Source organism: Pleurodeles waltl, chromosome 4_2 (genome assembly GCF_031143425.1).
Source record: "Pleurodeles waltl isolate 20211129_DDA chromosome 4_2, aPleWal1.hap1.20221129, whole genome shotgun sequence".
Taxonomy (NCBI): domain Eukaryota; kingdom Metazoa; phylum Chordata; class Amphibia; order Caudata; family Salamandridae; genus Pleurodeles; species Pleurodeles waltl.
This window is the reverse complement of record NC_090443.1, coordinates 551,720,831-551,733,690: the sequence shown is the minus strand read 5'-3', so window position 1 is coordinate 551,733,690 and position 12,860 is coordinate 551,720,831. Positions and strand designations below refer to the sequence as shown.

Below are 12,860 nucleotides of genomic sequence, written 5' to 3'. Positions count from 1 at the left end.
GGGTGACTTAGGTGCAGTGAAAGGTAGTTTAGGCCTTGGCAAGTAGTTTGGCATGCCAAGTCACTGTGGTAGTAAACTGCACACGCAGGCCCTGCAGTGACAGGCCTGAGACAGGTTTTTGAAAGGTTACTTCTGTGGGTGGCGCTGTCTGTGCTGCAGGCCCATTAGTATAATTTGATTTACAGGCCCTGAGTATATGTTATACCACTTTACAAGGGACTTACAGGTAAATGAAATAAGCCAAATAGGTGTAAGCCAATTATACCAAGTTGTAGGGGAGAGAGCACATGCGCTTTAGCACTTAATAGCAGTAGTAATGTGCCCAGAGTCCTAAAGCCAACAAAAAGAGGGTCAGAAAAATAGGAGGAGAAAGGCAAAACTTTGGGGATAACCCTGCAGAAAGGGCAATTTCCAACAATCATTCTTGTAAATTTAGTGATTATGTAATTAGATCACTACTTTTCAAGTTGTTAATTCCTTACTTGATATTTGATTTTATGTTTTATAATCAGTTGTCTGCTGTTTTACTGACCTGATGATGACCCTCTCAATCGAGTTGAAACTCCATCAACCCATTCAAAAGTAATAACTCGACTAATGTGTTCTGAGTCAGAGTATATAAATGGGCAAATTAATGTACACAAAAATCCCTGTTACTTTGCTTCTCTGTCTTAGAGTATATCTCTTCTGGGCAGCTTGTATGTACTGCGGAGAGTGTTCATCTCTTACACTGAGCACTTTATTTGCTGAATTGTTACTTTTTATACCTGATTGATCTCTCTTAATTATGCTACTGGAAAATCGTTTATGTGGTGTCTTGTTTGTCTTTTTCACATTAATTGTTTCTGAGTATATTACGTGCTCTTGGGTCTTATTCAGTTAAACCCTCTGAGTTCTCGTATTGGGCAAAGCAGGTGTTATTGTTGAAGTGTACTTGAGTACCCATGTTAGCTTGTTCCTTATTGCTTTCTTGTTTTGGACCCTTGTATGCTGTTACCCTTCACTCGAAATGGGAGCTGGGTTCGGGCTTCATTTAGTTGTGGGGGTTTTGTTGTGTGCAGATGTCTGTGCAGTTGCCTTTGTTCCCTCTTTCTTATCTGTAGATCTCTCACCATACTTGGTTTTCTGGCTCTCTTCAGGTTCTGTTCCCTTCTGTTCACAGTGTTTGTTGACCTTTTCTGTGATTAATTCAGGTTGCCATTGCTTTGATTTTAATGTGTCCTACTTAATTTTCTGCATGCATGTGGAAATTCATCCTCTTGTGGGTGGTCTTTAGAAGAGGCATATCTAGTTACTGCTCCCAGTGGTTGGTTGAGTTGCATGCGTGTTACAGCGTCTGCCAGCCTGTAGTGGCGCCGTTTGTTCCTTTTCTGCTTGTGCTGCTTTACTTTGCCTTAGCCTCCACTGTGTTTGTGATGTAATTCTCTTTCCTTTGGCTATTGATTGGCTAGGATGCTGTGACTGATGGCACATTTCACTGTTACAGAAAGGCACAGTCTGATTTTTTTTGAACCCCCTAGATGGTGCTTTTTTCTGTGTTGGTTTCTTTTTAGTGCAGGAAGGTTAGAGCCTGGAATGTTAAGTCTTTTCCTTCTTTTTTGTTTGACAGTGACTTTCATTGGTACTTTGTGGAAGTCACCTACTTGTGGTCTGTCGGATAATTTGTTTTTATCGTATTTTGCACTTCTGGCTTGGCCCTTTTCTTTTGCCTGATATGATTTCTCTGTTACAGTTGTCAGCAAGTGTCTCAGGAACTAGGAGGTGTCTTTCTTGGAATAGTTTCTGTCTTTAGATGCTCTGTGTTGCTGCCTGTTTTTCAGGCTCCCTTTTCTGCCCTTCAGGTTGTTGGTTGTTCTTACTGTCCACAAGTGACTAGATCTGTGTGATTTTATTTAGTCACGTTGATGTTTTTTTTTTGCCAATTCTTTTCTCAGACTCTCATTCTTGAAAACCTGCTTTGGTGATCTATTCATTTGACAAGGAATCTGCAGGTAGAAGTTCCCAAGAAAATGTTACTTGCCTTTGGTAACATTCTTTCTGGTTAATACTATGGCTCTCTGCAGATTCCTCACTGACTTCTTCACCTCCCCATTCTGATGGGGGCTGTTTTGCTGACAACAGAGAGCATAGCTTGGTTTCTACACTACATTGCTTCCACTTCGTCAGACCTTTCTCCACCTCCAAGGACGGTAAAAAAAGGTATGGGAATCGAAGTCTGAGTGCTGTGTGCTGACCCTGTAACTTTGCATCTTAGGATTTGTCAGGGTGGTCTAGAAGCCATTGCACCACGTACTGGTGCAGAAGAGCTATTGCAAAATTTCTGTAATCAGCCTGGGACCGGGAGGAGATTCAGGAAGTTGGGAGTCTGCAGATAGAAGAACGAGCAGGGAGGCAGCTTTCTCCTTCTAGCGCTTTTCAGTTCTTCAAGACTCATTAGCCCGGCTACAATTAAAACACGCCAATTAAAGAGTGTTTTTAAGTATCCGAAATGCTTTTAACGTTAGAAATTCGTTAAGTAGAGTTTCACAACTTTGAGTAAGCAATCACCCTTTTTCTCAGACGATCAGATCTAGACTTCGGGAAGAGATTTAACAGCATATAAAATTAAAGAAAAAAAACCTGAAATCTACTCTTTACTTACAAGCTACACACTATTGAAAAGTATGGTACAATGCTCATTTATTGTTTTTAATAGAGTGTACAAAAAAATGAGGGATGAAATTGTTGAATTAATCTCAGCCACTGGTGATTTCTGAGGCCACATCTTAGTTGATCATTATTTTGCATACCAAGTAACCTCAGTTTGGACCCAGCCATATGCAAATCAGTTCCTTCTGAAGCAAGATCAAGACTTATTTGCATATGGCTGGGTCCAAACAGGTGGAATGAGGGGCAAAATAATGATGGGTTGGAATACTACCCAGAGCGATTTGTCAGTGGTTAGACTTATTCCAAACATTCCTCTAATCAACTTTTGTGTGTTTGATGTACTGCTCTAAGTGGCAAGGATATGGCCGGGCATGGGTCCTGTGCTCACTGTGCAACTGGTACCAAGCCACACCTGACTGAAGAGCCCTCAATTAGGGCGAAACCAGTCTTGGTCTTGGATTGATTGTATTCTGGTTCAGAGAGGACGTGACCTGGCAATTCTGGCTCTACTGTTCCTATTGGAGAAGGCACAGAATGCATATGACTGGGTCCAAATTGATATGGCATGTGTGGCAAAATAACTATGGGTTTGATTGGTACCTCGAGTAATTGCAAGTGCTTAGTCCTATTGCATGCATTCTTCCCATCACCTTCTGGTTGTTTTTAATGGAACATTGTTGTTGGGTAGGGTCAATAACCACATATGTACATAGTCATTAGCAGAGAAAGAGATCTTGATGTTTTTCTTTCTTTAATAAAGCATTCTACCAAAAGAATTCACTGACAGAAAAACCAGAGCACAGCATTCCCCGATAAGACTTCCTTATCTGAAAAGAGATTTGCATGTGAGTGAAATAAGGAATGACATTAACCGAAGCCACTGGGGGAAAAAAAAAAACACTAAGTTTGTTAAAATTGTGTTATATTATCAGTCTATGTATATTGGACTTAATATGTTTTCAAAGTGAACAGTTAGCAAATTCTTTGAACTATAGAGGAGCCAAATCTAATACTTTCAAAACTCATGTTTGTAAACAAAACCAACTATTCGGATCCCCAGATCTGCCCCATGACGTTTTGAGGTCCCTTGTGCAAACCTCTATCATTAAATCCACAATTCTAAGCAGGTAGCAACATATCCTTGTTAAGCAGGCCCCATCCCATCTGAGGCATAGCAGAAAAACCTTACACACCGAGACTCTGCATTTCAGCTTTTTACTTACTTTGTACCTTCTCATCAAAAGCGTTCTGATGTGTAAGAAATATGGCAAGCAGTCCATTTCAAAACACTTAAATGAAATTGCTGAAGGCTTCTTACCAAAAGGAATTCAGTGGTTAAAAAGCATTGGCTTAAGCAGGTGCTCACCTTTGTGTTTGTACATGTGGTAATTTATATACAATAGTGACGTACTGTGATGTACTGTGACAGTGATTTTTCCCTGAGTGCTTTATGTATTTTCTCTGTACTGCTCGTTTTACAGGGTTTGAGTCTCGTAGTGATACACCTCATTATCCAGCTGAGCATGACAGGTCTACACCCAGAGGAGATGGTCTGTCCCAGAAAGGAAAGAAGTCCTTGAAAAGCAGAACAGCTTCTCCTCCAAGAGACCATGAGTTGAACCAGGAGACAGACAGCACTCTGGAGGACCTTTCTGTCCATTCATTTGCTAGGTGAGATGCCATGTCATGTTTGCCACAACTTTAGTTAACATCTTTCTGATTTTATACTTCTAATCACCGATTCCTCACCTTCTGTAGGGAACTGGGTCTTTGCTGCATTCTCCCCCCACCTTTTTTGCCTGGTATTTGATGCAACTTTGACTGAAGTGTTCTGAGTCCCTGGCACCAGATCCCCATTACTAGTGTTCTTTCCCCCAAAACTGTACGATAGACAAAACCTTTAGCACCCTCTGTAAGTACCCTGTAAATTGTACCCTGGTACCTAGCCTCCAAGGTATTAAGGAGGGTCCCTAAGGGCTGCAGCACGAGTTGTGCCACCCCAAGGGACCTCTCACCAAGCACATGCAAGACTGCCATCGCAGGCTGCGTGCCTTGATGCAGACAAAAGTGAAAACCTGACATGCTACAAATCCATGTGTGCCATGTCCCCTAACACTGCATGCAATATATGCAATCCTCCCCTACAGCAGGCCTTTCAGCCCTTATGCAGGGTGCATTATATTACATGTGAGGGCATATCTACAAGAGCAGAAATGCCCCTGCTATGTCTTTGTCGATTCTTAGACATAGCAAGTGGACAGGGAAGACATTTTAAATGCATGTGCTGGACACTGGTCAGTACGAGTTCCCCAGCTACATGGTGACTTAACTGAAGATAGGGATGTTTGCTATCAAACATCTTGTATTGGTAACCCCACACTTATTCCAGTGATGGATTTATCCGTGCATGCACCCAAAGGGCACCTTAGAGGTGTCCCCTGAACCCTACCAGCCTCTGGTGTGCTCGCTTACTAGTTTGAGTCAGCCTGCCACCACTACACAAGAGTCTGACCCCCTAAGGTGAGAGCCTCTGCTCTCGATTGGTCAACAACAAAGCCTGCTCTGGGAAGGGTGTTACACACCCCCTCCCAACAGGATGACCTGCATTCCAAGCCGGGGACCTTCAAAGAAGTCCTCCTTCCTTGGTATGCCGATCTGGCTTCCCTCACAAGAGAGATGCCGACCCTCCCTGCCTCATGGCCCATTTGGCACCTGGACTAGTGGTAAATTTTGTATTCCGAGAGGTGTGTCCACCCCTAAGGTTAGTCCCACCCCAGGTGAGTTACCTGACACGGACACTACATCTTAGAATCTGCCATCTTGTCAGCAGATTTAGGAACTCTGTGACAGGGTCATGCCCACTTCCCACTAGAAGTGGTCATATAGGGGATGTAGTGACCCAAGGGATAAGTAGCCCATTGACTACTACCCTACACTCCCCCCAAACGCCCCTAAATTCAGTGTTTAGTGGAGCCCATGGCACTAGAGAAGCTGATCCTGATGACCAAAGAAGCCCAAGGACCCTGAAGAGCCGCCAAGAGTAGAAGAGGATAAAAGAAGTAGATCTCGTACCAACCCCGCTTGCCTGCCTGATACCTCCTCAAAATCTGCACCAAAGCGGACGTGTCCTGCAGCTGTGACACCAGAAACCCAGGAGGACTGCCTGCCTTCGGAAAAGACTTGAGACTTCCAGTGAACAGCGGTCCTGTTCCCCAGCAAACTCCAAAGAAGAGACTGCGAAGCCTCCGGAACCGCCAAAACCAGACACATGAAGCCACCACTGCACCCGCCATCTCTGACCCGAGTAGAAGTGGACTGCCAGCACCAGCAAGGTTCCCCAGCCCTCCAGAGTCGAAGTCCATCATGGTTTCACCCCTTCTGGACTCCCTGACGATGCCTGCAGCCCTCTTTACCGCGACCGCTCCAGTAAGGAAAATCCAACACCTGAAGACACCCATTGCTGCTGAGCTGATTAGAAGAGGACTAAAGAAGGAGCCTACCTGTGCCCGAACATTGTGAGGTCTGAGCCCCGCTGTTGGTTCACCCTGACAGGCTTCCTGGCCAGAGCCTGCAGCCTCTTTTTGCAGTGACTGATCTCCATTAAAACTCATTGGGCACCTGATGGTGTTTTGCACCCTGCACCCAGCTGCCCCCGTGCCGCTGGTGGTGCACTGCTGGTGCAGCCTTGGACCTTGCGCACCACTCACCTTAACTCCCGGAGATTGGTATTATACATTCCTGTACTCTATCTGTTAGGAGAACTTGTTCTTCCTCCCAAAGGATAACATTGCAGAACTCTGATATTAGACTATGTTCACTTTTGAAAGTGAAAATAATTCCTATTTAAAAATGTACTTACCTGAACCATTTTACTTTAGTGCCTAAACATATATATAAAGATAGTTGCTATTTTTTTTATAAATTGGTGTGGATCTCCTTTTTGAGTGGTGTCTCATTTACTGACCATTGTGTGCATTTGTGGATGTCTTGCACTCCTCTGTGTTAAGCCTGAGGTTGCTTGACCACACTACCTCCAAATAGAGTACTTTGGCATTGCACAGCAAGCCTTGTCCACTCACAAGGGAACCCTTGGACTCTTTAGACGGTATGTCTAGTTATTGCTATACCACATGTAGAGCCAGCTTCCTACACCTTCTAAATACCCTGAGTTGCTAGACTGGATCAAGATAATTTTCTCAGCAGTTCCCCCACACGTTGGCAAGTGGCACGGTGTTACTCCGCGTCAGGTCCATCCTGCCATAGATGTGACATTAGGGCTGCTACATAGCCACCGCCTCAACGTGCTGGTGTCAGTTCATGTCTTTCTCCATTTTCTGATTGTGATGCTTGTGCACTGCTTCTTAGGAATTAGTTGCACTGTAATTAGGGATTCTTCTTTCATATTTATTCTTCTCAAGATATTTCAACATAAGCATCAGATGAAGATTAAGGCTTGTTCTCTTCCGTCTCTTTTATGTTCCAAGGAGGAGTTCCGTCCGCTGTTCTCTCTAGAGAAGCACAGTAAGTAATAATAAGTATTAGAATCTCCTTCCTAGTTTGATACTGTCACCGTAAACACCATGAATTTACCCGAAACTCAAAGGGGTGGAATGGAGGGGAAAAGAAAGGTTTCTTTCCCTTTTAGATATGGGAAGAAAAAGAAGAATATAAAGAAATGTATACATTGTCTCAATAGGGTAGTAAGGCTTATACTCGGCCTCTTCCCTTACATGCAAGACAGAGACTCCCCCCAACCCCCCCCCCCCAATTCCACCTCGCGATTTCTCTTTGTTAGAACTGCTGAGGGGTTTGGATAGCCACAAGTATCTATCCCAATCCCAGCACCCTGCCACACACTTAAAGGAGCCACGCTCCTCCTGAAGCGTGGTGGGGACATGCAGCTCCAGGGGAAACGGCCTCCTGAGTCGTCTCCTGGACTCCTTTGGGTTGCTTCCTTTTTTTGTCTCCTGCTCTGGGTCACAGCGATGGGGGAAGTTTCCACTGTCTTCTTCAACTCCAGTCGTCCCCTGAAGATGTCCAAGCATCTGTTCTTCCGGACGCTCAGCACTGTTCTCTCCTGGCTTTGCCTCCGGTTGCCTCTGCCAAGATGCCGTCTCCAAGTATGTCCCCTCTTTTGTTTCTGACACCAGGGTCAGTACCCGGAAGTTATCCTCTAGCCGCTCCTCCGCTTTGGAATTTAAACTTCCCTTAAGGGGATGATATTCGTCCTGCAGGGGTGAAGAGGAAAGTATTGAGATCTCGTTCTCCCGGCGATTGGGCAGTCGCTGACACTGATGCAGATCCGGATCTCGCTCCCTTGAATTCAGTCAAGTGTAACAGACTTTTTTCACACAAAACTTTTTCCAGTGTGTAAGGGATATGTTTCTTCTGAAAATGATAGATTTTAAGCTGTGCAAGGATTGCCACAAGCAGATGTCAGTGGCACACCTTGCGAGATCTGTTTCCTGGAGTCTGAGCTCCAATCCTGATTTCCATGCGAAAGGTGCGCAAAGATGAACCCGAAAGCCATTCAAGACCGTGAAGCTAAATTATACATCACATAACACTGCCATATTCGAAAAACTAATAAGTCCGGTCTTAGGTGAAGTCGAGGGTGCTGATGTGTTCTGACTCCAAAGACCGCTCTTGAGATCGTTCATTTTTGGAGTCAAGATCTTCAAGTCCAAGAATTCAAAGAAATGCAAGAAGTCAAAGCACATCTCTCCTTTATCCCATTACGCCCACCACAAGGAGTCTTGCAATGCCCTGGATACCTCAAAGCTGAGAACTCTCTCCATTGTCAGAACTGGCTCTTTTTCTTATCCTGATGAGCTCCAACATCCACAGGCCATCTGTGACACTGCAACAACTCTGGAAATTCAAACAAGCCATGGATAGAGTATGAGGCACCCAACCTGATCCTTATGGAGTGCCTTCAGGCTCTGAGGATCAGAGGTGGCCTCCAGTCGATTTACTGTCAGCGGATTTGTCCCCTATGCCGACTGTGCCACTCGACTCAGTCTCTGAGTCCACCCCGAACCCAGGCAAGGCACCAGGCTTGAAGCCATTGACGGAGCCACGAGAGGCGCTACAACCCTGAATGTCAATGCTGGCCGTGTTGATGCTGAAGGGGTAGGTGATAGTCCTTTCAGACTCAGACTGCCATCCCCCACAGCCTCAATCGAGGTTGAGTCCACCCAGACAACATCCCCATTCTCGTTCTGAGACAAGACAGCACCAATACGAAATGCCTGACACTGATTATGATGATGAAAGCCATACCTACGTCAAGGAGAACCTATTTTTGATCTTCACAATGCCAGTGGACTTGATACATCCCCTGACACTGGCCTTCATTCACCCACACTGGCTAATACAACAGATCAATGTGCCTCCTCTGCTACAGTTTTAAGGAGAGCACCTGAGGTACTAGATCTTACCCTCCAACTAAATCAAAGATCATTTTCCTCAGAGGTCCTTCACCCTGGACTAACCTCTCATGAGCCTCTCCTGCCATTGAATCAAGCTCTGACAGATACACTGCTGGGCACCTGGGCACAAGCAGGATCTTGGATCCCTTTTAAAAGGCAAATTGCAAGAATCACAGGCCTGCTCTGGGGAGACCTCACCTTTCTCCTCCAAAACACTACCCAGAAAGCCTTAGGGTGCAAGCCTCCACAAGTAGATTAAACCCAAATGAGTTGCTGACCATCCTTCCAGAGTGAGAGGCAAAGTGCATGCAGGCATTCATGAAACAGATATTCTTCTCCACCAGCCTTGCCCTCACGTTGGTAAACACCATTTGCCTCCTGTGTACATACTCGCATGCATTATGGAACTTGGTGGTGAACATCTTGCCAACCTTTCCAGATGACATTAGGCCCAATCTCCATTGCCCTATTCAGGATGGCCAGGATGTAGAGATGTGATTGGACCTAAGCACTATGGAACTGCCTGGGTAGGGCAGTCTGGACCAGCGTGGTGCTTCAGCAACATGCTTGGATTTACTCCACAGGTTTTTTGATCAACGATGGTAAATGCCTCTTCGGAGACCATGGGACCTATCCCTGAAGTTCTTTAAAAAGACTGAAGCTACAGCATGCTCTCTTGGATTGGTACCACGTGTATGACCGTTTCCTCTTGCCACTTTTGAGGCTTTGGAAGACAGTTCCAAAAGAGGCAGCGTCAGACCTTGCCTGAGCAGCAACATGGCTCTTAAGCTGTTTGCGACAGAGGCCAGGAATCTGGCTGTCAGCGTTCAGGCCTCCACAAGCAACAAACTACCCAAACCCTTATCTCTCCCTCCGAGGTTGCTGTAAAACCACTTTAATTTCCCCTCAGTGGAGTATGATTACCTGGGATGAGGTCACCTCACCTTTTAATTCCCTGCATCACATCTGAGCAGTGGGTGCAATAAAATTGTCTAAAATGGTTATTCCCTTCCCGACCAACCCTCCTCCGACATGCCTCCTACACTACAACCCATTCTGGAGGACCATTTGTCTGTACTCCAAGGAGAAGTTCAAGCTCTTTTGGCCAAGGGAGCAATAGAGAGAGTACCAATATCAAAAAGCGGGCATTCTGCTTGTGAACCATGCCCGGTGGCACATGCAGGCTCTGCAGTGGGTTTTGAAGTCTGGGTGGGCTCAGCACTAAGGGAACCTGTCAGGTTACATCCACGTGTCGGGGAAGACTGCAAAAGACCTGCAGTCTTGGCTTCTATACCGCAGTTGGACTGGGGCAGACCCTTCTCTTTACCCCACCCAGAGCTAACGATTGTGATGTATGCAAGTGTGGGTAGGTCATCTTGGAAAGCTGAGATCTGAGGACGCTGGTCTGTCTCCACATTAACTTGTTAGAGCTGTGGGCGGTAGGCTTGGCACTGAAAGGGTTCCTCCCAATGGGTGCAGGTTCTTAATGACAATACCCTTGTCTGAAACTGCAACAGAGGAGTGGGGTGGTGGGTCCTGTGCCAGGAGACTCTGTACCTTTGGAAGTTGCTAAATCATCATGGTATTTCCCTGATTGTACACCACCTGGCAGGATCTTTGAACGTCAGGGCAGACAAGCGCACCTGCCATTCCTTGCGATTCATGAATGATGGCTGTACTCAAAAGTGGCACAGGGCGTCTTCCAGCAATAGAGAGAATTTTGGCTCAATATTTTTGCCACTGCAGATAATGTACACCGCCCAAAACTATGCGTTGATTTCCAAATGCTACTGTCATGCAGAGGCACTTTTAAGTTGGGTTGGAGCTTGGGACTCCTGAATGCCTTTCCGCCTCTGCTTCTCCTGCCCAGAGTTTTGAGGAAGATCAGGAAAGACCGATCCCAAGTCATCCTAGTGGTTCCAGGCTGAGCGAGGAGAGTTTGATACCCATGAACCACCCAGACAACATTTCCACTCTGATTTCAAGACTTACCAGTACGAAATGTCTCACACTGATGATGAGCCATATCTACGACGAGGAAAAGCTGTTTTTGATCTACATGCTACCAGTGGGCTTGATGCATTCTCTGACAGAACGTCTATCCATGAGAATTTGTCCTCAAATCAGCCTGCCCCTTCATGAGGACCTCCGGTTGAAGCAGCAGGCCAGTCTTGCACCTGAGCCTGCACAACCTCCACTTCGATTCTGGAAATTGAGCGGTGACAACTGATGGCGTTTTTAGCTTCCCCCTGGAGTAGTTGATGTCACCTTGGCAGTCAGGTGGCTCTTGAGTAAAACAGTTTGTGGTACACTATTTATGGTCTGGTGTTCCTCTCGAAATATCTGACCTCCTAAATGCGAATTTATCTGACATATTTTGTTTTTTGTTAGCCCAGCAAGTGCTTGCTGTGGCAAGAGTTAAAGTTATTTGTAGGCTGTTTTGACCTTACTTTATTTACCTGATCATCCATCTCTGGATAGTAATTATGTCAACAAAGCATCCTTTCATTCGTTCTGTTCATTACCTTTTACATACATTCTGCTGAAGACTGCCTTTCTTCGACCAATGGCAATCTAACTACCCCTTCTCTTCTCAGAGGACTTCTGCCTAATTCTCCATCATCAAACCAGCATCCAGCATTTTCATAAAACTGACATTTCCGAGGGATAGTCTCCCGACAGTTGTCGTTTGCTTGAAACATTCTCTCAACAGAAAGGCTGGCACTTCTCATAGGCATTCTGCCATTGTCCTCACAGACGTTCTGCCAACAGCTGTTCAGTCGTCAAGAGTTACTGTCCCTGCCCATATATTTTATGTGGTCATTTCCTCTAGCATGCAGAGACATTACACACCAGTATTATTCTTCACTGGGGAACACCCTTGTAATTAGTATATGTGTGTACTCTTTGGCTTCAGTATTAGCTTTAAAGGCCTCCATGTATTGTGTACATATATTAGTGAGACTTACAGCAACAGCTCACCATTTTTGACTTCTTGCTTTAAATGTCCCATGTTGTAGAGTGAGCTTTGCTTGTGCTAAACGTCCTACTTGTAGAAACATCTCATCACTGTTGAGACATTTACTTGATGTCAGGTTACATAGCGTCATTCTGAGAGAGGAGCCTGTAAGGAATTTGAGGTGTTGGTGCATCATCGAGTTTTTCTACAGAGCACACACAAGAAATCGGTAAGGCTAGGATAAACATGTATAAATATTCTGGTTAAAAAAGCAAGGAATCTGAATTTTGCATACAAGTTCTATTATGGTCATTGCAGGCTTGCCAATTTTCAGCCCCCCTCTTCTTACTGATGTTATAAATGTGTTTTCTTGTTTCCCATGGTCTCTTCCACCAGCCTTTCGTCTGACACTGCAAGATCAGAGCGGACCCCCAGAGGTCCCCTTTCACCGGGTTCCCAGAATTCGATCCGCCTCAACAGTTCTGAGAAGCCCATCACCTTGTCCTCAACCCATGGTGTCATGCATTCAGCTGGTCTTCCTGGAGTAAAAGTCACAAGTGACTTGCCTAATATAAATGTCCTACATAACAATTCCGGGGCTGCTTCTACGGGTAAGTAGTATTTAAGTACTATTTTTTAATGTGGTGTTTACATTTGTGCTCATTAGCTTTAGTGCTCAAGAATTAAGTCTTGGGAATCATCCATAAGACTAGTAGAAATCCAAGAAATTAGTTTGAAAAAGGTTTCCCTAGGCATGATGTCTCGCACAGAGAACAAACAGCAGTACCACTTTGTGGCTCGACTTCCTCACTCCCAGCATA

At 45.2% G+C, this 12,860-nt stretch overlaps 1 protein-coding gene across 1 annotated transcript in view; it reads left to right on the top strand.

Moving 5' to 3' along the window:
• Window positions 1-12,860, top strand: part of CEP350 (centrosomal protein 350) — an 821,600-nt gene that overhangs the window by 217,842 nt on the left and 590,898 nt on the right. The window contains exons 15-16 of the mRNA XM_069232082.1: window positions 4,131-4,320; window positions 12,436-12,650. Coding sequence (XP_069088183.1) covers window positions 4,131-4,320; window positions 12,436-12,650 — 405 coding nt within the window. The remainder of the gene's footprint in view (window positions 1-4,130; window positions 4,321-12,435; window positions 12,651-12,860) is intronic.